This window comes from Cyprinus carpio, chromosome A3 (genome assembly GCF_018340385.1).
Source record: "Cyprinus carpio isolate SPL01 chromosome A3, ASM1834038v1, whole genome shotgun sequence".
Classification (NCBI taxonomy): domain Eukaryota; kingdom Metazoa; phylum Chordata; class Actinopteri; order Cypriniformes; family Cyprinidae; genus Cyprinus; species Cyprinus carpio.
This window is the reverse complement of record NC_056574.1, coordinates 27,694,359-27,717,601: the sequence shown is the minus strand read 5'-3', so window position 1 is coordinate 27,717,601 and position 23,243 is coordinate 27,694,359. Positions and strand designations below refer to the sequence as shown.

The 23,243-nt window shown below is 37.6% G+C and overlaps 2 protein-coding genes across 6 annotated transcripts in view; both read left to right on the top strand.

Moving 5' to 3' along the window:
* LOC109110358 (serine/threonine-protein kinase NLK2-like) overlaps positions 1-5,639 on the top strand; it is a 19,091-nt gene extending 13,452 nt beyond the window's left edge. Inside the window, 6 exon segments of the mRNA XM_019123415.2 lie at positions 852-953; positions 1,067-1,153; positions 2,792-2,990; positions 3,082-3,098; positions 3,100-3,176; positions 3,396-5,639. Coding sequence (XP_018978960.2) covers positions 852-953; positions 1,067-1,153; positions 2,792-2,990; positions 3,082-3,098; positions 3,100-3,176; positions 3,396-3,444 — 531 coding nt within the window. The 3' untranslated portion in view covers positions 3,445-5,639.
* Positions 5,640-7,424: 1,785 nt separating this feature from the next.
* On the top strand, positions 7,425-21,290 carry LOC109110359 (ceramide synthase-like). Of its 5 annotated transcripts, none has more exons than XM_042727703.1 (10): positions 7,456-7,541; positions 7,847-7,925; positions 8,226-8,392; positions 11,776-11,933; positions 12,669-12,752; positions 15,666-15,888; positions 16,906-17,001; positions 18,511-18,620; positions 19,364-19,566; positions 19,634-21,290. In XM_042727703.1, exons 4-10 carry the CDS (start codon positions 11,809-11,811, stop codon positions 19,669-19,671), a joined length of 879 nt encoding a protein of 292 aa, XP_042583637.1. In that variant the 5' UTR covers positions 7,456-7,541; positions 7,847-7,925; positions 8,226-8,392; positions 11,776-11,808; the 3' UTR covers positions 19,672-21,290. The 5 variants fall into 5 exon arrangements, with proteins under 5 accessions (XP_042583623.1, XP_042583619.1, XP_042583646.1 ...); XM_042727698.1 differs by having other exon boundaries at positions 8,223-8,392; XM_042727689.1 differs by lacking the exon at positions 7,847-7,925 and having other exon boundaries at positions 7,425-7,541; positions 8,223-8,392.
* Positions 21,291-23,243: the final 1,953 nt, after the last annotated feature.

Below are 23,243 nucleotides of genomic sequence, written 5' to 3'. Positions count from 1 at the left end.
TTTGTGATCTGAGAAACGACAAACAACAAGCGCTACTCTACACTGCTCAAATTCTTTAAATATGAAAACGTACTTACAAGCTGTGAGTCAGAAGCGCAAGACTGTCCTTGCAAAGTTGGAATTGCCCCACTTTATAGAAACAATCAGGAAACAGTCCTCCATAAAATGTGCTGCACACATCTAAATATTTGGGTTGAACTGGAAAAGTGTTGTAAATACAACTTAACCACTGATTTCTAGTCGTGTCAACTTTTGGAAGGCCAAACAAAGTAGTTTCGCTTTCACAACGAAACACACAGCGTCTCCACGACATGACGGCAGCAGCAACAATACTACAGAGAGAATCAAAGTTACGCCTTCTTTCTTTGCGTGAACATTTGGGCAGCGTTATGCAAATCTTCCCACACAGTGATGTAGACATTTGGGGGCGTGTATAAAAGAGGTGTTTTAGGAGGGCATGGACGGGTCTTAACTTTTTTAAAGAATATCTCTTTGGATTTGAGACTTTAGTCTTTGCAACTTTACAGATCTTATCTATGCACCAAGAGCTTGTGACACCCCAAAGAGAAAAGAAAACTTGAAATTGCATCGTATGACCCCTTTTAATAAAGTTATACAGACCTCACACATTTATATACACAAATGCTAATGTGTATATATTAAAGGATCTTATATATATATATATATATATATATATATATATATATATATATATATATATATATATATATATATATATATATGCTAATCTTGCTGAAAATTAGGTCCTTTGAATTAATTTGATTTTGAGAAACAGTGAATTAAAGTGTCTTATTTCTCACTCTGTTTCTCCTCCTCTCTTTTTCTCTCAGTTGGATCTGATCACTGATCTCCTTGGGACTCCTCCTCTTTCTGCCATGGCATCCGCGTGTGAAGGAGCGCGAGCGCATATTCTTAGAGGAACCCACAAACCAGTTCAGTACCCTCCTTTACTATAATTTATTACTCCATAAAGATGTAATGCCCAAATATGTCCTCAAATCAAACAAAATATTTTAACATTTATTTGTTCTTTTCTCTCTCTTAGCCCTCGCTTTCTGTTCTGTACATGTTGTCAGATGGGGCAACACATGAAGCTGTTCATCTTTTGTGCCGCATGCTAGTTTTTGATCCAGTGAGTATGACATTTCTAGATCACAATGATAACTTCCTACATTTTGGTTAAATACTTTTGTGGTTATTTATTAATGACCTATACCTAATAGTTCATTTGAGGCCATATACACACTTCTGAGTGTCTGTATTTCATAACATTTATATTTAAAGTGCATTCTTCCATAAATGGTTGAATCTCCTGATACTAGGAGAAAATACAATGGCAAAAATATCCTGAACGTCTTATTTAAATGTTAAAATAAATATATGTCATTGGAATGTTTGCAGTATGGTTATAACTCATACATACTAAGATGCGTTAATATGATTTATGAGTAATATGATATGAGTAATGAGAATGTAGTAAATGTAGTAAATCATCATTGACATCATTGTTGATATTGTTACAACTTAGAATGCGTTTTATATTTTAATTTATTAAAAAATTTTATTGATTCCTGTGGTGCAAAGCTGAATTTTCAGTATCATTACTCCAGTCTTCAGTGTCACATGATTCTTTCAGAATTCATTTAGATTTGCTGATTTGATGCTAAAGTAACATTCTTCTTATCACTGTTGAAAATAGTTGTGCTGCTTAATATTTTTATGGAAACTGTGATACATTTTTCAAGATTCTTCAATCAAAGTTCAAAAGAACAACATTTATGTGAAAAAGTGTCTTTACTGTAACTTTTGGTCAATTTAAAGGGATACTCCACCCCAAAATGAAAATTTTGTCATTAATCACTTACCCCCATGTCATTCCAAACCCGTAAGAGCTTAGTTCGTCTTCAGAACACAATTTTATGATATTTTGGATGAAAACCAGGAGGCCTGTGACTGTCCCATAGACTGCCAAGTAAATAACAGTGTCAAGGCCCATAAAAGGTATGAAAGTCGTCGTCAGAATACTCCATCTGCCATCAGATGTGCAATCTGGGTTATATGAAGTGACGGGAACACTTTTTGTAAGCGAAGAAATAAAAAATAATGACTTTATTCAACAATTCCTTTGTCAACAGTCTCCTCTGTGTCTCTCCATATCACCGTATGCTCTTCTGTATCATCTGCGCCACAAGGATATGCTGTTTCTACATGTATTTAGCTTTGATTTGAAAGACAACAGCGCATCCTTGTGTTGTGGATGACACAGAAGAGCATACGCAGCATACGGTGAAAAATAAAAAAAACCTTCCCGTCGCTTCATATAACCCAGATTGCACGTCTGATGGCAGATGGAGTATTCTGATGACGACTTTCATACCTTTTATGGACCTTGACACTGTTATTTACTTGGCAGTCTATGGGACAGTCACAAACCTCCCGGTTTTCATCCAAAATATCTTAAATTGTGTTCCAAAGATGAACGAAGCTCTTATGGGTTTGGAACGATATGGGGGATAAGTGATTAATGATAAAATTTTTATTTTGGGGTGGAGTTTCCCTTTAATGTGGCAATGCTGAATGAAAGTATGAATTTCTTCCAAAAAAAAAAAAAATGGTAGTGTATCGTTATTTTTTGTTTGTTTGTTTGTTTTTTAAGATTGTTATTATTATTGTTATTTTTAAATATTAGTAATTATTATTATGGAGCGAAAATGACTAAAGTTATTATTATTCCTCATGTAATAGTCTCTGTGTGTGTCTCCGTCTATAGGCCAAGCGCATCTCGGGCAGTGACGCTCTGTCTCATCCCTACTTGGATGAGGGTCGTCTGCGGTACCACACCTGCATGTGTAAGTGCTGCTACTCTGTGCCCAGCGGGAGGGTGTACACCCGAGACTTTGAGCCGCCTGCGGATCGACCTTTCAGTCACAACTATGAGCAGAGCATGCACTCCGTCTGGCAGGGCAAAGGTGACTCACTCTGGCCCTTTGTTACGATTAAATCTAGATCACCTTTTGACACGAAGGACCCATGATGACCTGTTTTCTCTCTTTATCTCAGAGCTAGTTCATCGTTTGTTTTATAGAGGAGCAGCAGGGAGGACGAGTGCCTTTGTGCATCAATCCCCAGAGTGCAGCCTTCAAAACCTTCATTAGGTGAGTATAAGAACAAGCATTTTCTAACTACTCAACTCTTTTTCCAGTACATGCACTCAAAATTAAAAATGACCCACTGTTAATTTATATTTATGTATAAATCTACATTATAATATATAAAAATATGTGTGTGTGTCCTGTCAGGGATTACTTATTCAGCAAACATACATTCTTATTACAATCTTGTTAAGCCATTCTTTTTCTTTATTTCTGTATCAGATCCACAGCCTGGCATTCTTCAAAAGTATCAAGGAAAGAAGAGAGATGAGGTGGATTCTGGGAAATGTGGATCATATGAGCAAGCATGCAATGGAGATGAAGATGGTTCTTGATGGATTCTCAGCACTCGTTCCAATTCCACATAGGGATTTCTCTGAAATCCACTTACACACCACTGATGAATAATGCTTCTGATGCTGTTGAGAACACTTTTATACTGACTGTGCTTGAGGATTACGGGAAATAGAATTTCCCACAGAAAACAAAGAAAATCTCATGGATTGTTGAATTTTGACTAAATGAGCCAACGTCAAAGTTGTGCAATACAGATATCTGGAATAATGCAAATGACAAGACCACGCTGACCATGATTTCACTAACGGATGAGATGACCGTGCCCACAAGTCCATAGCATCGGCCGTGCAGCCATCTTTACTCAGAGTGTATCTCCAACCTCTGTCTAGACTTTTATCACTGTGTTCTTTTTGCGGGTTCTTAGGTTTTATTCTTAAACTTCTGATAACCAAAAGTTCTTAAGTCATCTTTCTTTGTTACTGCTTTCTCATTTGACTGAATGCTTTCTGTTTCTTATCACTCAGATTTTCTATTAATTTTTTTCTTTACTGTTATTATTTAGTTTTTTTTTTTGGGGGGGGGGGGGTGTTTTATTCTGCAGTTTCTTTTGTAACCTCTCAACATTATGAAACATCCAGTGCAAACCATCCTTCAGCAAATGCATTACAGTTTTAGAGTCGTATCAGAACGCTGTATAGAGGTGACGGTGTTTTGTGTGGCAACAGACGTACGTACTTGTTTATCTGTGGGACGTATATACTGTTCCATTCCCACCTTAAGCATCTTCCCAAAGGTCCCGCCCCCCTCCTAGGACCAAACGAGATTGATGTCAATATCCTGCTCTCTGATTGGGCGATGCTCTGTAGGCAGAGAAGATAGATTGAATATTATTTATTTTCTCTTTTTAATTTATTGTTGTCTTGTTCAACTTGTTAGGTGTCTGTGTTTGGCGGACCAGTTGTGTGGGTTTCATGGTGGCATGAGCTGGTCTGTTTTTAAAAAACTGTGCATTTTGGAGAGTTTAGAGAATGTGCAGTGTTGTACTTTTTTCAATATGTCATTACCTCAACTGGCCCTCAGTTTACTGGGCTGGTGTATATAGACTGAACCCAATTGTTTATCAAAAATGTACTGTAATGTAGTCGAATGACGTCAAGTGTGTGTGTGTGGAGCTCCTCCACTGGGCCGCAGTCTATCCCTGAATCCGTCTGCTTTCCCTTTTTGCTTCAGAGCAGATTGTTGGGACAGTGGCTTATGGTTAATTTTAGATAGTTGTTGGGGAAATGCTGCTGTTTGTGTAATACCTCTAAAACCTCCCCAACTCATTTGTAAAAGTAACACGTCTAGAGCTCAGGTTTCATATGATACAATATGAACTAGACTGTAGACACTGTAAACATAGATCCAGGCAGTCGCTGGTGCTCTCTAGGTTTATTGCAGAGAGCTGAATACTCAAAAACGTCCAGTACTGTGAACGTTTGCCTCCTACCACCAGATGGCAACAAACGCACAGGGCACGTTTGGATGTATCAAGGCAGTTGCTGCTCATCAATAATGTCTCTCAATGCTTGTGTGTATGGACTTCACTTGGATTTGCAATTCCAGTGCATTAGAAGTTTGATTTTTAGAAGCTTTTTTTTTTATTTTATTTTTTTTTATTTTATTATAGGAATATGTTTTCCCCCCTATGTATTGTGGACAAAATTTTTTTAGCTTTTGGTTACAATTTTTAGTTTCTTAAGTTGATGATGTTTTTATGACCACTTTTGCCATTGTCTTGGTAGAAAAGCTTGCAAAATAGTGAAGGAATGAAGATCGGTGGGTTGGTTGACTGCCAAGCAGAAAGTAGACTTTTTATGTAAATGGTGAATTTCTTTCAGTCGTAAGATAATAGATGTTAGACATTTTTTAAGATGAAACTCAAAGCTTGATATTCGTGTAAATGGCTATTATTTTGATAAAATGATTGAACAGTTGTTTTAAGATGGTTATTACTTTCTTGTTATCTGTTTTTGGTTTTATGTTTAATTTTTTTTTTTTTTTGTCTTTGCATTTTAGAAGAAAAAAATATTTTGGATTTGTGTTGCCAACAAATACTTGAAGTTTTTAAGAAAAAAAAAAGAGATGTGGGTTAGGGTAAAATAGACATTAAAGAGACAGACACTGGAATCCTTGTCTCTGCATCTTATTGGTTTGTCATCACAATTGCATTGCAGTTTTTGAACAGGACAATGGAATTTCAATTACAAAGATTTGAAGAGGTTTATTGTTTTGCAACTATTGGGTGCTTAAAATCAGCTATTGTGAACAACTGATCTATGCACGCTTCTTTCTTTCTTTAATTTCACTCCGTAATGTTTAATCAAAATTTAATATCTGGACATGCCGGGTGAAATGACAGATTGTTGCTTTTGCTGAACTATCGCTACTTCCGTTTCATCATGTATTTAAAGTTATGTGATTTAAAAGTTTTCTTAAAAAAAACAAAAACTTCTAATCTTGACTTTGGTTGTTTTAGTAAAGGTACTCAATATTTACATTATCTATTAATGACTATAAATATAAGTAGTTACATACAGCTATCATTCATAGGTTATTTCTAATACACATGACAATCTTAAATATATGAAAATGGTCCTAATGACCAAGGGTCATACATATGAAAGGCTTTGTGTTTTATTCAGATTTGTAGCGAAATATGTACATCAGAATCTGCACAAGGTTCATTTGATTGTAAGTACATGCTCAAGCTTTATTTTCCATGTTCTCAAGTCCCCAAACATAAATGGAACCTACTATACTTTTTTTTTATGACTGCATCTGCATAAAATTTCCATATGCGTATTGCCTTCCAGGCACAAAGCAGTAGCTGATACAGATTGCAGGAATCGCCTGCACTGATATAAGAGAGATTGTGCAGCTAAAATCATAAAAAATACCCAGAAACATGTACCCTAAATTGCATGAGATCCCACGTTTTCAGATAACGTATTTTGAACATACAACCCCCACATTCTTACCCCACATGCAAAAAGTATTTATAAACTTGTATATAGTTATCATGTTTACGAACTGGTTGAGGTTAAGTTGGAAAGGCGACCCATATCTTTGTGCAATGTTGTATAACACAAGCACCGAACCAAGAAATCATTACTGTCATTAAAAACATGCTTTCTCCGTTCTAATAGCAGCACATCCATTAAATATATTTTATGCCAAATTGATTTTTTTTAGGCTCCAGGGGCCTGATGTATAAAGTAAAATTTACCAGTCACACACTGGTATTTAGCAAAAATTGTAATAAACTTGCCACATGCACACATACTCAAGAGAACATAGCATTAATCTTTCCCTCTCATCTCTGACAATAGGAATATTGCATATTTAAAAAAAACAACAACAATGTACTAACAGCTATTAAATAAAACATGATCTGACACTATCTTTTGTTCCTCAACAACATTCTGTCACGTCTTTTAGCAGCTTTTAGCAGAAGTTATGTATGTAATGGATTTACTTAAATTATTAAACAATTTTGATTAAAGATTACTAGAGCATATTAATATAAACAACGCAACATATATATATATATATATAAAACAAGAACTGTCGGTTTTCAATTCATGGTGACTTTAAACTCAAAGACTATTTTGCCTCCGTTTTCTAAAAATCTGCAAACAAACTTACTCTCTGCCAACGTGTATTGGGCAAATAATACGCCTTATTTGAGTAAAATATTGATAATTCTGTATGTTTAGTACGGACTATTGAGACAATGAAAGATGACGAAAAAGACGTCGGACGAAAAAGACGTCGGACCATAAATGGTTAATGCGGTCTCGCACTATCAGGTCACTTTGTTTTTACTCGCCATTGGTCGGCTTTACTATCAATCAAACCTTAAACCAATCAGCGAAGGGCAAATCTGTCGAGTCCTTCTCGTTTGGCCAATCAGCGGTTAGTTACTAAGAGTCGCGGTGCAGATTTAAAAGTAAAATTAATCTCTTGTCAACACATTTAGGACTGGGGCTAGTCGAAAAGACGTGATTTCTGAACCGAGAGCGATGAACAGTAAGTTAAACCGGCTTTTCCCGTGTCCTTGTAACATTTACTTATTTCTCCGGTGATAATAGGTAAAGGTTATTTGAAAAGACAACGGCTGTATTTATCCGCTCAGCGAGGCTCTGAGTCATGTTAGCACAGCGCTAGCCTGAAAGCTAGCGTGACTCTCTTCCTCTACTTTGCATACAGCATAACGCCTTTATTTAGGTAACTTTCGGCATTTGGTTCAGGATTTGCACATGTTTTGTAGTCAAATGTGAGCCATTCCACCCTCCCTGCCTTCCCCGGTCCCCACTTGTTTTGTCTAATCCTAGTGAGGTGGTCAGAAAGGCAGAACCGGGGACCAAAGTGGTTGCCTGGATACCTGCTTCTCTCCCCATCCATCTGGTGCAGGTATCCGCTCTCCGCCGCGGCTAGCCTACATTTTCATTTAAATAAGTCATTTGCAAGGCTAATGTTTGAGTGTGGCCGTGTCTGATCACTGCAGCTTTTGTAGGGTTGGGTAAAGAGCTTTGTGAAGACCAGATGGACGCGGATTGGGTCTCTGATATTTAACGTTAGGGATCCACTCGCTTCCCGCACGGGTGGATGTGGACAGACAGCTCAGAGACAAACTTTGCAGTACTGCTATGCTAGTGTTGGTCCTTGATCGCCTTTCTCGTTGCTCTATTAACACGTTTATTTTCCCAGCAGGTGCGGGCAGTCCAACACCTGTGCAGCTTTCTGGGATCAAGTGCTTAGGATAAATCAACAACATCATGTGGACCGTCTCACAGATGCCTCCTGGACCTTGTGAGCCGATTTCTGGAAGACAGTGACAGGATTTTCCTTCCCTATAACCAACGCTGCTCAACTTTAATGTAAACTTATGCTTTTTTTTGGCTTCTGCTCTTATCCAGTATGACCATGTCCTCCTGCTGCTTTTCTCTTGCATCGTTTATGAATGTTTTAACCTGTTCAGATCCAGTGTATGTTTTTAACTTGCGTCATCTTCCTCCGGGGTTTTTATGTATTATGCAAAACTGCTTGACATGGTTTCAGTATACATCCTACAACATCTGTGCCATATTCACCAAAATTATTATTTCCGGGCTGTGCCTGACCAAAGTTGTAGAATGAATATTAATAATACACCTGTAACCGCAATAGAAATCTGACCAGGCTCATGTAAATTAATGACATTCAACCTTGTGTCTGTTTGGTGATATGATATTGTAGGTGGTGTGGCGTAGTAATAAAAGGAAATACATGAGCAGGTCATTGTAAAGTTGCAGGTTTGAATATAACCTTTGATATTGGACCTTTGTTTAAGCTGCTTTGTGTATTAACAGTTATGTTTTAGGTTAATGTTCTTACAACAATGAAATTCATAATCAGTGCATATTTAGGTTACACTTAATTTAAAGGTTACCTTGTTACATTGTAGCTAATTAGGTTTACTGAACTTACTGAAATCCGACTTAAACTTATAGTTATAAAATTGGCTTGAGAAAGCCACCTTACTGAAATGCTCTTTAAACTTATTATTGTTCTTCTTACTAAAAATGTTCACTCTTACTCCTCCTACAGCTTTAACTCTACAAACGCCAAACTCAGCTTCAGACTGATCTGACCGAGTGTGGTAGATCTTTTCTAACTGATCAGACTTACGGTTTTCATAAAAATGAAGATTAAAAATCATAAAAATCCCATAGACTTACATTGAAGGAATGTTCAAATGAGCCAAGACTATTTAAACTCCAGTTGTCAAAATTCAAACTTAAACTCCCAGAATCCTTGAGGCTCAATCAAGCTTCCCTTCTGTGTACTATTTCTAACCCATTCAAATTCATCTAATATTTCTAATCTATCTACAGTCATGGCCAAAAGTTTGGCAGTGACATAAATTTTGTGTTTGGCAAAGTCTGCTGCTTCAGTATTTGAAGATTGTTTTTCCACATATTTCTATGGTATACTGAAAAACAGTAATAAGAATATCATAAACTTTAAAGGCTTTTATTGGCAAAAAAATATAATGAGTCAAGATTTACAGTGTTGACCCTTGTTCTTCATAACCTCTGCAGTTCACTCTGGCATGCTGGATATTAGCTTCTGGGCCAAATCCTGACTGATGGCGATCCATTCTTGCCTTTATTAGTTCTCGGAGTTGATCACAATTTGTGGGCTTCTGATTGTCCACTCGACTTTTGAGGACTGACCACAGGTTCTCTGTGGGATTGAGATCCGGGGATTTGCCTGGCCACGGAAACAAAATTTCAATGTAATGATCTTCGAGCCACTTCTTCACTCTTGCTTTGTGACATGGTGCTCCATCATGCTTTAATGCACAGATCACCAAATTGCTCATGGATCGGTGGAAGAAGTCTCTCTTGCAGGACGTTTTGATACCATTCTTTATTCGTGGCAATGTTTTTTGGCAGAATTATGAGAGAGCCCACTGCCTTGGTTGAGAAGCAACACCACACATGGATGGTCTCAGGATGCTTCACTGTTGGCACAACACAGGACTCATGGTAGCGTTCACCTTTTCTTCTCCGAACAGTCGATCTTCCAGATGTCCCAAACAGTCGGAAGGGAGCTTCATCAGAGAAAATAACTGCACCAGTCTTCTGCTGTCCAATCCTTGTACTTCCTGCAGAATTTCAGTCGGTCCTTGACGTTTTTCTTGGAGATAAGTGGCTTCTTTGCTGCCCTTCTTGACACCAGGCCATTGTCCAAAAGTCTTGTCCTCACTGTGCGTTCAGATGCCCTCACACCAACCTGCTGCCATTCCTGAGTGAGCTCTGCACTGCTGGAGACACGATTCCGTAGCTGACTAGTTGGGAGGAGTGCTGGACACTCTGGGACGTCCTGAAGACTTCTTCACTGCAGTCGAACCTCTCTCCTTGAAGTTCTTGATGATCCAGTAAATGGTTCTTTAAGGTGCACTATTCTTCGTAGTAATTTCCTTGCACGTTGAGGCCGTTTTGTACAGTGATGATGGCTGCACGTGTTTTTTGGCGATAATCATTGCTAACAAGAACACAATGATTGGAAGTGCTTCTTCCCTCCTTTTAAAGCAATCAGTCTGCTTTTACAATCTAAATAATATGATAGTGATTTCACCTGACTGGTACTCATTCACACCTTCACATGTGCTGCTGATATTATTTGTCAATTAACGTTAGCTGGTCATTTTGTTTCTCTTGAATTATTTGCGTGCTGCATGGACAGATTCATTCTTTCAAGCTTTAGAATAATGAATAACTAACGCACATTGGCTGTAATGCACTTCTTGGTTTTGCTGTGATGCGTGTTCAGATTTGGATGGAAACTCTGTGAAGTCTTTTTATGCAGCTTTTGTGATTGGCTTGCAGCAGACACACTCACAGTCTCACTGTGGCAATAACAGGAATAATACACTGCCTTTCACCTCCACCCATGAGGTTACCCTCACTATACCACAGAATGATGGCCTCCACCATCACAACCCCTTGTTGTTATCTTGGTCTCCCCTTGTCTTGCTCCCATCCCTCTCCCTGTGGTAATCTTTCTAAATCTCTTGCTTTCTAATCCTTTCCATGGTAATTTTAGTATGGACACCCCCCTTCCCAAACATCCCAGCTTCTACTGCTAGAATATAAATATGGCAGCTGTCCAGAATAATTTAAGAACAAAGCAATAATGAGACCAGTGAAGGGATGCAGATGAAATTCTCTTCCTCAAGATATCTGGGAAATCTATCTGTGCCGTGCTATCACAATGCATTCTTGTAGTTTGTCATTTGAACTTGACTTGTGAGTATAGTGGAACTTTAAATTGATGTATTTGTGTAATCTGGCACAGTGTGTCTTAAGCACATTGCATTTACAAAGGTATATGTCTTGTTTGGGGATTTTGTAGTCTAATTTTGCTTCTATACTTTCCCCATTTGTTTCATCCTTCTGCCTTTTCCTTGCCCTTCTCTTTCCTTTTTTTCAGTGAACAGATTTTGTTGAGAATCAGCAAGTTGTGAACACAATGCTTATGATCAAGCACCATGTCTGCCACTAACTAAAGAAGATGTTATTATAAATTAAAATACTTTTTTTGGTTTTGCTTGTCTATTCAAATAATTTTTCAAGTTTGAGTTTTCATGAATGGCAAGGTTGTTTTTATATACATTCTATTATTAAAAATATATGGACTTCTTAAGATGCTATTTAAAACAAAACTTGTGAAAATGCCATTTAAAACTAAAATGTGTAAAATGTATCCTCTTTAGACACAGTGACGTTGAGCAACATTGCTTGAGATTATGCTGAGCATCCTTGCAGCTGGCTCCATATTCTTCCCAGGCCTCTTCCTGCTGTCCAAGCGATTCCTGAAACATGTTCCTGGGATCAAATGGAGCGAGAAGGATGCTGTCATCATCTCGTCCAGGTAAATAAAGGGAAGAGAAAGTGAGACACGTAGAAAGGTGCTGTCAGGCTCCAGCTACCTGGTTTTATTTACTTGTGTATCTGTGCTCTTTTCATTTGTTTTTAAAAATGAATGTCATGGTGCTGCATTCATAATTGTATTTTTGTGTGTTTATTAAGGTTCAATTAAAAAGCATAACTTGACAAACCAGTTATTTTTAGCTGTTGAACTGCATCAGTCAATGCGACTTTGAATGATATATATGTAATATGCATAAAATAAAATATCCATTAATAAAATGAACACTTGCTGAGATAAACACTTATTTTGCAAATAAATGATGTTAAAGTTGCTATATATATATATATATATATATATATATATATATATATATATATCTCAAATATCTACAGATTCATCGGTCTGTTACTAAATGTGACGCTGTTAGTTTATGGCAGAGATTTTTATCTTGTTTTGAAGGCTTTTTTCGAGAAATGTGTCTGATTAAAATCTGCTGAGTAAAGAAGTTGCATGTAGGGTTGCATTTGGTTGCAGTGCATATCTGATGTGTTGCTGTGCTTTTCTGCTTTCCTAGGAAAGTTAGTGTAATATCCTGATTAAACAACCCTTCTTTTAACTTGTGTCCTCAATATCTGCTATTATTGGTTTCAAATATCTCCTATCTAAGGGGTTTTGCAGTCTTTTTTGGTCTTCTTGCTGTCTTTCATGCATGGTTTTTCTCTCACCCTTTTTTAGACTGGTGTCCTCCGTTCAGGCCATTATGGCATCCTCTGCCGGGTACATCATCGCCTGTTCTTGTGAAGACATTATTGAGGACCAGTGAGTATCAGATGAAGATATGTGACAAGATATAACAGTTAACATACTTTTTTGGGCAATTAAGATTGATTGTATATGTAGGGCTCTCTGTTTTACTATACTCAGCACTGTTTTACTTAGTGTTTGTTTATTTTCCTATGTTCACGTGTCTCTCTCGCCTCTTTTCACTTGTTGCATTTGCATATATAGCTGAGAATTCTCTCATTTTCTATGGAATTTTTCCCAGATGTGTAGGAGTGTGGAAGTATTCCCTTTACTCTTGAGTGTTTCTAAGAATGTGCTATTCCTCCAGTGTGCACCTTATGTCAGTGTAATCTAATTAGAAACTAATTAGGTTGTGAGCCTATCTGTAAATCCACTGTGGTGCACCAAGCTGGGGGGGGGGGGGGGAGGAGCGAGAGAGAGTAGGCTGGCAAAATACTCTGGAAAAACTTGACAGGACTTTTTATGACAGCTTTAGTCAGCGGTTTCGTTTAATACTTGAAAGCTGTGTCTTTACACCCTGTGAAACCCATTAGGAGGATTGTGGAAAACGGTTGGCTCTAATTAGATCTAATTGTATTGTATATCTTGTTTTGAACTGTATATCTTGTTTAATTTTGCCTTAACCCGAAGGCACACAACTGAATTAAGAATGGCAGCTCAGATAGGTCAGAACAGTCATCCCCCGGTTTCACAGAAAGGGATTAAACCTAGTCCCAGACTAAAATGCACGTCTGAACTGTTTTACCTGAAATAGACTTCCACTGATATATCTTAAAAAATGTAAGTGTCATTGATTTGTCTCAAGATGCACACCAGTAATGATTTTTTTTTCTTAGGCATGTTTATAAAAACTACTTAAATGTCCTAATGGAACTATGGCTTAATCCTGGTTTAATCTAAGTCCTGTCTGTAAAACCATCCCCATGTTTCATACATGATTTAAACCAGGTAAACTCAGTTACTCTGTGTATGTGTAGTAAATGCATCAGTCAGGGAACAGAAGGCTGGGAATTAGATAAGGGCCAAGTCAAATGCTAGGCCTATTTTTTTACAGGATTTATTTGTCAGGTTTTTAATTTTATTATGCTAATTTAGGTATTTATAGTATTAGTAGATCAGTATTGTGATTGCTTCAGTATGTTTCTGAATATTCATGACTCTAATAATGGACTAGTGAAGTATTTAAATTATATATTCCGATTATATTCAGGTTACTAAAAACAGGTTACTAAACGCAACACTTAAAACTTTAAATGCTTGGGATAAAAAAAGAAAAAAAGAAAAAATATTTAAGAGAAGAGGTTTTTTAATGCTAGGAATTGCGCTATAATAGAAATTGATTAAAGGTCTCCAGAATCGAATCGAACTCTGATTGTATTTGTCTAAAAGAAGAATGTCATATACACCTAGGATGGGTTGAGGGTGAGAAAATCATGGGTTATTTTTCATGTATGTGTGTGTGTGTGTGATATATGTATATATATATATATATATATATATATATATATATATATATAGATATATATAGATATATATAGATATATAGATATATATAGATAGATATATATAGATATATATATATATATATATAGATATATATAGATATATATAGATATATATAGATATATATATATATAGATATTTATATTATGAGTGTTGTAAATAGCTGCACTGCTTATTGTTTCTGTTAAAACTGTAATAGATTTTTTTCAGGTGTCTTGACGAATAGTAAGTTCAAAAGAACAGCATTTGTTTGAAATATAATTTTTTTTAACAAAGTAAAATTCTTTACTGTCACTGATCGATTTAATGCATCTTTGATAAATAAAAGTATCAATATCTTTTACTGACACCAAACCTTTGGAGGGTAGTGTATGCTTAATTTTTAGAAATAGATGTTCATTTATCCTCACAAATCACGCTTCTCTTGGGAACACGTAGAGAATAGTTTTACTGCCTCTACAGTCTGACTGGTGCTAAGATTTGCTAGTCAAATTTTAAGGGAATATGTCACCCAAATATGAAAATGTCATCGTTTACGCCCTCTCATGTTGTTGTTCTAAACCTACAGTATATGAATGCTTGTCTAACATGACACAAAATGACACATTTATCAGACTTGCCTGTAACCTCCAGTAGTAGTGAGCACCTTGTTTTGGTTCTCAAAGGATTTTAAATCTGATTTCGAAAAGTCTTTAAAAGTGAATTAAATCTGCACAGGTTGCCTTTCAGAGCATTATATCTATAATATTCAATATATAGAAATATTAAATAATGACTGAAAACAATCATGGGAAAAGTTATGGTAATTTATATATTACAATACAGTACTAAGCAAAAGTCTTAGAACATTAGTATTTTCACCAACAAAAACGCTACACTTTTGCTGTAGTGTGTCAGTAGGAAATATCAGTTTACATTTCCAAACATACTTGAAGAAACGGAAAAAACTGAGACAGACTAAATCCAGAAGAATGTTATTTATTAACTTCTATTAACTAAATCAAATCAGTATTTGGTGTGCCCACCCTTTGCTTTTAAAACAGCTTTTGTCCTAGATACACTTGCACATAGTTTTTCAGTAGCTTTGTAATAAGGTTTCTTCAAGTGTCTTGGAGAAGTTGCCACAGTTCTTCTGGATTGAGTCTGTCTCAGTTTGTTCTGTTTCTTCATGTAATCTCAGAAGGACTGATGATGCTGAGATCAGATCTCTGTGTGCAGCAAAAATCTCACTGCATTATTACGATTAATGGCAAAAGGCTTGTTTGGAAATATAAACATATTTCCTACTGACACACTACAGCAAAAGATATTACAAAAGCATTTTTTACACAGTACTGTATATAAACAAGAATAATTGTTGCAAAGTAACCCTAAAAATCTATTGTTCTTTCATTCCTTCTGTCTCTTTCTCCTCCCTCTGTCCAGGCATTGGCTTACCAGCAGCTATATCCTCTTTGCTGTCCCCTACTTCGTCTATGACATCTATGCCATGTTCTTGTGTTACTGGTACAAACTTCAGGTCAAAGATCATGAGGAGGAGAGCGAGGCCAAATCAATGAGGTCAGCCATCAGTGGCTATCTGCGCCGAGAGTTCCTCATGGTCTTGCACCATGTCGTCATGGTTACTGTCTGTTTCCCTGTCTCTGTGGTGAGTGGAATGAGGGTTGAGTGACTAATAAACGTTTCTTCTTTTTTTTTTCACAAACACAGACATAATAAAGTACATCTTATTTGAAATCTGATTCTGGAGGCCCATCAGATCCAGTCTCACCATGTGTTTGGAGTGTAGTAACATGGCTTTGGCTTCATGACTGTTTAAGGGTGATTTGACGGGATCATGATCTGTGGGTGGCTTGAAGTGTGGCTGAGTCAAACTTGTCCTGGATGGGCCTGTGTACTTTCACCCTGTAATTATGCTCTCCATCACTCTCCATCTGTATCCATGGAGACTGTTGCTGTCGGCAGCCGTTCAGCTGCCAGCACCCTGGCATTAGCTGCACTTAAATGGCAATGAGTGTTTTGGCCTGATAAGACCGAGAGCCTTCAGCACTTTCCTCGATAAAACCACACTAAGCTTTCCTACATCGACACAAGTATGACTTTCTTTCTTTTTTCTTTTCTTTTTTCTCATTTTCATTTTATTTCCCTTTCCTCGTCCCCATTCCCTTTCTTTTTTTCCATCCACCCCATTCTCTCCTTTCTTCACTTCCTCCCCTTTCCTTTTCCATTTCCTACCTTTTTATGTCTTTCATTTCTCTTTCGTCTTCCCTTAATTTGTTTCCCATTCCCATTTACTTTTCTCTTTTCTTTTTTCATTCCGCTTTCCCTTCCTTTCCATTTTCCATTCCTCTTCCACTTTTCTTTTAATTCCTATATTTACATTTTCTCATCTTTTTCCATCCTTCCCTTTCCTCTTCCCTTCCTTTTTCTTTTCTTTCCTTTCCTGATCTCCTTTCCTTTTCTTTTTTATCTTCTATCCCTTCCATTTACATTTTCCTCTTGCTCTTCTCTTGCTGTCTTTTTTCCGTTTTTTATTTTTTATTTCCTATTCCACTTTCTTTCCCATCCATCCCTTTTCTCCTACTGTCCTTTTCACCTTCCCCTGTAATTTCCTTCCTCTTCCTTTCCCTTCCCTATTTTCTTTTCTTTTCCTCTCTATTCATAGTTCTGGAGACAGGGCAAAGGGGATTATTTCCAGGGTGTGATGTTCCTGGCAGAACTCAGCACCCCATCTGTCTGTCTGGGAAAAATACTCATCCAGGTATTAAACACAAACACACAGTAGCCGCTTTTCCACTGTCGGGCCAGTGCGAGCCAGTGCTTTAAATGTTCCGGGTGGGGCTAATAGCCCCGGACCTGTAGCACCGAGGCCAAAATAGCGCTGCTTTTCCACAGTCGGGCCAGAAGCTCCGCTGCGCTTCACTAAAACCGCCCTTTACACGCCTCTCAGGAACAACGTCACACAACCCCATAATTTTACCAACAAAGAGAAGTTATCAGAAAACTAATCAGAAATAAGTCACGGGAACTAGCGCGATCACAGAATGAACATGATAAAAGCAGCCGTTTGTTTGCATGCTTTGTTAAAGATTTAAACCCAAAAGCATTGATGTTTTACTATAATAAGTGATACATTGATCATAATGAATACATTTATCAGGATTTAAAAGTAGTCACACAGAAATAAAGCGTTATGGACATAGCCTGCTATTCAGTCGAGTCTGTTTCTGTTTAGGCTATTTGTAGTCACAGTAGCCTATATATCACATTTAGAAAGAATGATAATTTCTATATTTTTATAAAGCTCCCGAACAAAAAACATTGTTATATTTCTATGACATAGGCTATGCGGAGCTAAACTCTCGAGACGAGACTCATGACGGATAAAATATGTTACTAAATAAATACACGATTGTGATAGAGAATAAGAAGCTGACGTCTGATTTCTTCAAATGGTCACATTTACCATGTTTACTATGGTAACGTTAATGGCGATCGTGCATAGTCTTTTGCATCGCTTATAAATATTTCTGCTTCGTATGGTAATTATAATCCACATCGGATCAAGTTATTTCAAACACTCACTGCTGACTGAAAGTGAGTTTTGAGCTCAACTTATTTTAAAAAGTGTTTAATGCTGGTGTTATAGCTGTAGCTTTCTGAAATGATCCGCGGCTCTGACGCGCTCCAGAAGAGGAGAAACTCCGCCTTTGTTCATAACCACTCCTCTAGTCCCAGCTGGCCCGCTTTGGCCCAAGGTTTTCGTCGACCAAAAAACCCGGGCCGTTGGCCCTGAAGAAGCACCAAGGAGGCATGATCAAGCCCCGGAAGTGACAGTGGAAACGCGACTGGCCCTGGCACGCACTAGCACGCCCGCTTTTGGCCCGACAGTGGAAACACGGCTATTCACCCTGTCTTTCCAACTCCCTCAGTCTTTCTTTTGTTTAGTGAACATATCTTTCTTTTTTAACATCCTAGGCAAGCTGATTTTTGCACTACTCTTTCTTTTCTTGGAAAATGATGGGTAATTTCTACCAGACTTAACTAATCTTAAAACATCTAATTGATTGACTGACCTTTCACAGACTTTTGTACTATAACAATTTTTTCTTGTTACACGTCTCCTTCACAGCTTCAGTGTTAAATGTTTAGTGGGGAATATTGAATCATGGTTGTCAGGGTTTATTGCTCTGCCTATTAATATTTTTCTATCTCTTAAACACACTCTTTTTCTCTACTTCTGGCTCTCTCCTTTGTTTTCTTTACTCAGTATAAGCGACAGCACACTCTCCTACATAAAGTCAATGGAGCTCTTATGCTGGTCACTTTCTTCATCTGCAGAGTTCTTCTCTTCCCCTACCTCTACTACGCCTACGGCAGGTAACGATCACTTTAACACTCAGTCATTCAATCTTTTACCATGTCTTTTATTTCTATTGCTCATGTAGTCCTTCTTTTATATTCTCGTTCTCCGCTGAGTCACACTGCCTCTGATATTAACATGGATTCTTAATGAATCATAACATGAACATCATATTTCTCACTCAGTCTCAAACCAGGATTTGATTTGAACATGAGACATATAGTTAAATCCTTTTGAATGATTGTAATATCCACCAGAGATCATGAGCTGTGTTGTTTTGCATCATCGTAATACCAGGACAAACCTTACACTGGATGGCATGTTCTAATTTAAAAATTGCAATCTTGGTGTATTATTTATACGATTGGAAATTTGAGCATCCTTAGACTTAACAATTGTGGTCCTAGTTACATTTTCTGAGTGTGATCTTTAGTGGCAAACTTTATAGTTATCATTATAATAATCCTCCTTGTGAAAGGAATGAAAGGAGTCCTGTCCTAAATAAAAGAGCCATGTGCCAGTTGGTAAATGTGCATTTGCTGGACCAACCTGTTTTTTGTGATTTCTATATTTCCCCATTCAAGTAGATAGGAGTTGGTCTTGCATGCCTGACATAACGGCGTGGAGGCATTACAAATATAGCTTTTGAGTGATCTGACTTTCCTTGAAATTCCCTTTCAAGGATTATACCGAATATCTCTTTTTACTTATTTATTATATGCTGACTCTATGCATATTTTTGTTTGTGCTCATATCACAGGTATGCATCCATCCCCTTCTACATGGTGCCGCTGTCTGTGCCCTGGCAGTGTAACGCAGGTGCAGCTTTGCTCATGGCTCCGCAGGTCTACTGGTTTTCCCTCATCTCCAGGGGTGCTTTCCGTCTCTTCACTGGAGCCTCACGGCACAAAGCGACCCCTAGCAGCACAGACTCTGAACCGAAAACCTCACTCCGGCCCCCTGGGTGCTTTCAGTATATTAAATGGAGAATAAAGGAAAAAAGCGACCCCTAGCAGCACAGAAAAAAAAAACTACGGATACAGCCCCAGAGAGACTGACTCGCACTGAGAGAGGAGTAGAGATAGAGATGTAGGTACAGGGTAGCTGGGTTTAGACCAAACAGGAGACTGAAGGCAGATCATCTTATTACAAAGGGTGGATCTACCTTAGACCCAGCGGTGTGGGTTAGCAAGCAAAGAAACTGAAGGTCTGTACCCTCGCTATTCACCGTCATCCTCTCTTTGAGAAGAAAATAAGTTTGCAGACCAAACCAAACAGATAGTTTTCTCCCTAACATGCATGTTCTCTGTGTTGGAGCAGTAGGTCTGCTGCTTTGCAGGGTTAGTGCATCATTTGTAGATTAACATGGTCATAAGCTTCAGAAAAAGGGACTAATGTGGATGCAGCAGGAACAGTATTTCTAATGAGTGATGGATGGAAGGATTGATAGATCCCTCCTGTTCTCCTCTCTGTGAATCTCTCTCTCTGTTTGTTACAGTTGCAGAGAGGATATGAAAAAGGAAACAGAAATTTCTCAGTCGATTTGTACATACTTTATCAATATTTACACTGAATTGCAAATAGATTTTTAATGTATTTTAGATTTTTGTAGAATCTGTTTATTTATTATTTATTCAGTTCTATTCCTAATTACGGGAGGATTAGTTTAAAACAAAACCATTCACTTCTAAAAAAACGAAGCTGGTGGATTCAAAACAACCCCTTGTATCCTCACTGTGGGTGCATGGCCTCCTTCCAGCTGTCCAGCTCTCTGTTTTTCCCCTTTCCTGGTTTTCATGACAGCTGAAAACAAGATGGCTGTGGCTGCATCCAGTTAGTTAGTGAATCAGCAGTTAGAAAGTAGAAGGGGGGTCATTTAAAAGATTTGGATGAGGCTGAGTAATGCATTCGCATATCTCTGCTGCAGTACTCCAATCCTTTTAAGATCCAGACATTGGGCGGAGGTAAAATGCTGCACTTGAAAACCAGGCTAAAGTTGGCAAGGCATTGGTACGAACCTGAGCCAGACAGTTTGTACATTTCATACAGTTTTATATGAGGAGAATGCCAGCATAATGGCCCTCGCTTACCTCTAAGTAGACCCACACCACAATATGGATTCATTGATTGTAATCTGCACATTGAACGGGTAACAACTGTGTTCTTTCTCCACACTGACGAGATGTTTCTTAACTGCTTTTGTTTATGTCCAGATATATAGGAGGTCCACTGATGATGCGTTTTGTCACCAATTAGTTCTCACTTTTATGGTAAAAGTGTCATTGGTGTAACACTGTCATCACATACCTCCCTTAGGCTTGATTCTTTGGCTATGCTCTCAAACAGGACTCTGCCAGTTTGATGTTAAACAGTATTATTAGGGGAGGAAGTGAGAGGATGGCGCACAAGGTGGATTCTAGAAGTGACTCTTGCACTGAATTATCATAAGGAGGGGTGCTAAACAAACATCCAAGTCTGTGAGATACCGTAATATGCTGTAATTATGCTTATTGTTAATTTATTCTTTTAATTTATGTATTTATTTGGCCAAGTCTGAATGTAGATATGACTTCACATCTAAGTGTTCTTCTGTGTAGGCTTCTGTTTATCTAGTTGCCTGAAGACTGTTCTGTAATTCTGGTTTTCTCAGCTGAAATATACTCTTGCTCTCTCCTGCTGTGCTCTGATGCTGTGTTTGACCTCCTTTTATAATGAAACAAAGGTTCTCTGTGCCACTTGCTTAGTGTGTGTGATTGTGTGAGAGAGGAAATGATAATTAGTTAAATGAAATTTGCCTGTATGTATTTCTTTAGTATATTGAAGCACCATGCCAGTTACTCTCGGTTTCTTCATTCCTAAATTCTTGTCTTAGTTATGTTAATTGTGCAGTAAAAATGCCTAATCAACCAATAGTTTTTACAAGAAAAAATAAATAAAAAAAGCTCGCTCTTGTATAGCCAATCAGAGAATAAAGGTTTGTTAGAGATGTTGTAAAAAGAGAAGTAAACTCAGAAACCGGAATGGTCACGTCGTCACCGTGTTCTCAAGTTAATGATAATAATGCATTGAAGTATAATTTAAATGAACCCTCTCGAACCTAAATTCAGCATAATCAGTGCTTTAAGTGGCCCAAAAGAGGTGCCGGTACTCTATTATAGCCTATATATATATATATTTTTTTTTTTTGATGACTCCCCTCATTCCCTGAGGTAACAACAACTATGTTGAAGGGGTTTTATATACAGCTGTCAGCAGACGACCTTATAAAAAATAATAAATCCTTTTATTAGTTTGTGTATTTGCTTGAGCTAGAAAGAGCTACTGAACATAAATAAAATGTGCAAAAGGATTTTGAAAAAATACCCTTAGAAAGAGCTACTGAACATAAATAAAATGTGCAAAATGGTATTGAAATTTGTTTTAACAAAATGTAAATAAAATAAATTATAAAACATAACATAACCATAGAACAGTAGAACAGGGTGTCAGCCAGCGAGTCATCTGATTCTGACCGTGTTCTTTTAGTACTCAGAGTCTGAAGCCAGGAGAGCATATTAAGTGTTGTTCAATGTATTTGTATTTTTACCGAGCCGAGTGTGCGCGTTTCACACACCCTCTCCGGCCACTTTGAGTTGTTGACACTGAAAGCGGCAAAAGCGACGCATGCGCTTTTCACTTGTAAAACTCAAGGGTGTATGGGTAATGTAGTCTCTGCTCTATGTGGGACGAATTAGGAAGCGTGCATTATATGGGGGCTCTGAAAAGCTGCAGCGCAGGCAAAGGATTAAAACCTCTATTAAAACAGATGTCCAAATGAGCTTACCGGTACGCTAAAAGCACGTTCTGGGCGCACGGAGAGGTGGCGGTATGCTCAAGAGCTATATTTGGAAGTGGCGGTACTGAGTACCGGTGCGTACCGGCCCACTTAAAGCACTGAGCATAATATATTCATACATCAGTTCACAGAATGACCAATTCCCGGTAAGCGAAACACCAAAGAGGCTTTTACATTGTAGTGCATTTCCAGTACTCGACTTATAAAACTAAATCTAGATGTATGGGTAATTTACAACGCATTTTTCAGCAGCTGAATCTCTTCTCTCACATCGTGAAGGAGCGTCTGGGAGAAGAAAAAGGTAAACGGCGCCCCCTGGTGGCCCATTTGTACATTGCTCTATGATCTTCTAACGCAATAAAGCCAGCTCGTTGATATTTTGTAGCTGAATCATCTAATGCCTGTTGCGCATTATTTTTCACAGCATCAGCTGACCTAATAAGTAATTATTATTGCGTGGATATTTGCTTATTCCTGCTGTTTTTGCCCTTAAGATTGAATAAATAATAACAGACACATTCTGTAAGTGTGAATTCAGTTATGTTGTTAAACTATGCCAAACATACTGGTTGATACAGAGTTTATAAGCTTTAGTTTTAACAAACAAACAGAATCGAATTTTTTTTTTTTTATTATACCAAATTAACACCACGCATTTACCTGATAATAATTTGTATTGATATCATTAATTGATAATTAATTTGAACCATTGCACAACATTTTATAACTGTTTTAAATCTTCGAATCATTAATCAATAGGAAGTTCTCCATGTATTCATGACCGTTGTCAGTTCTTAGTATTTAA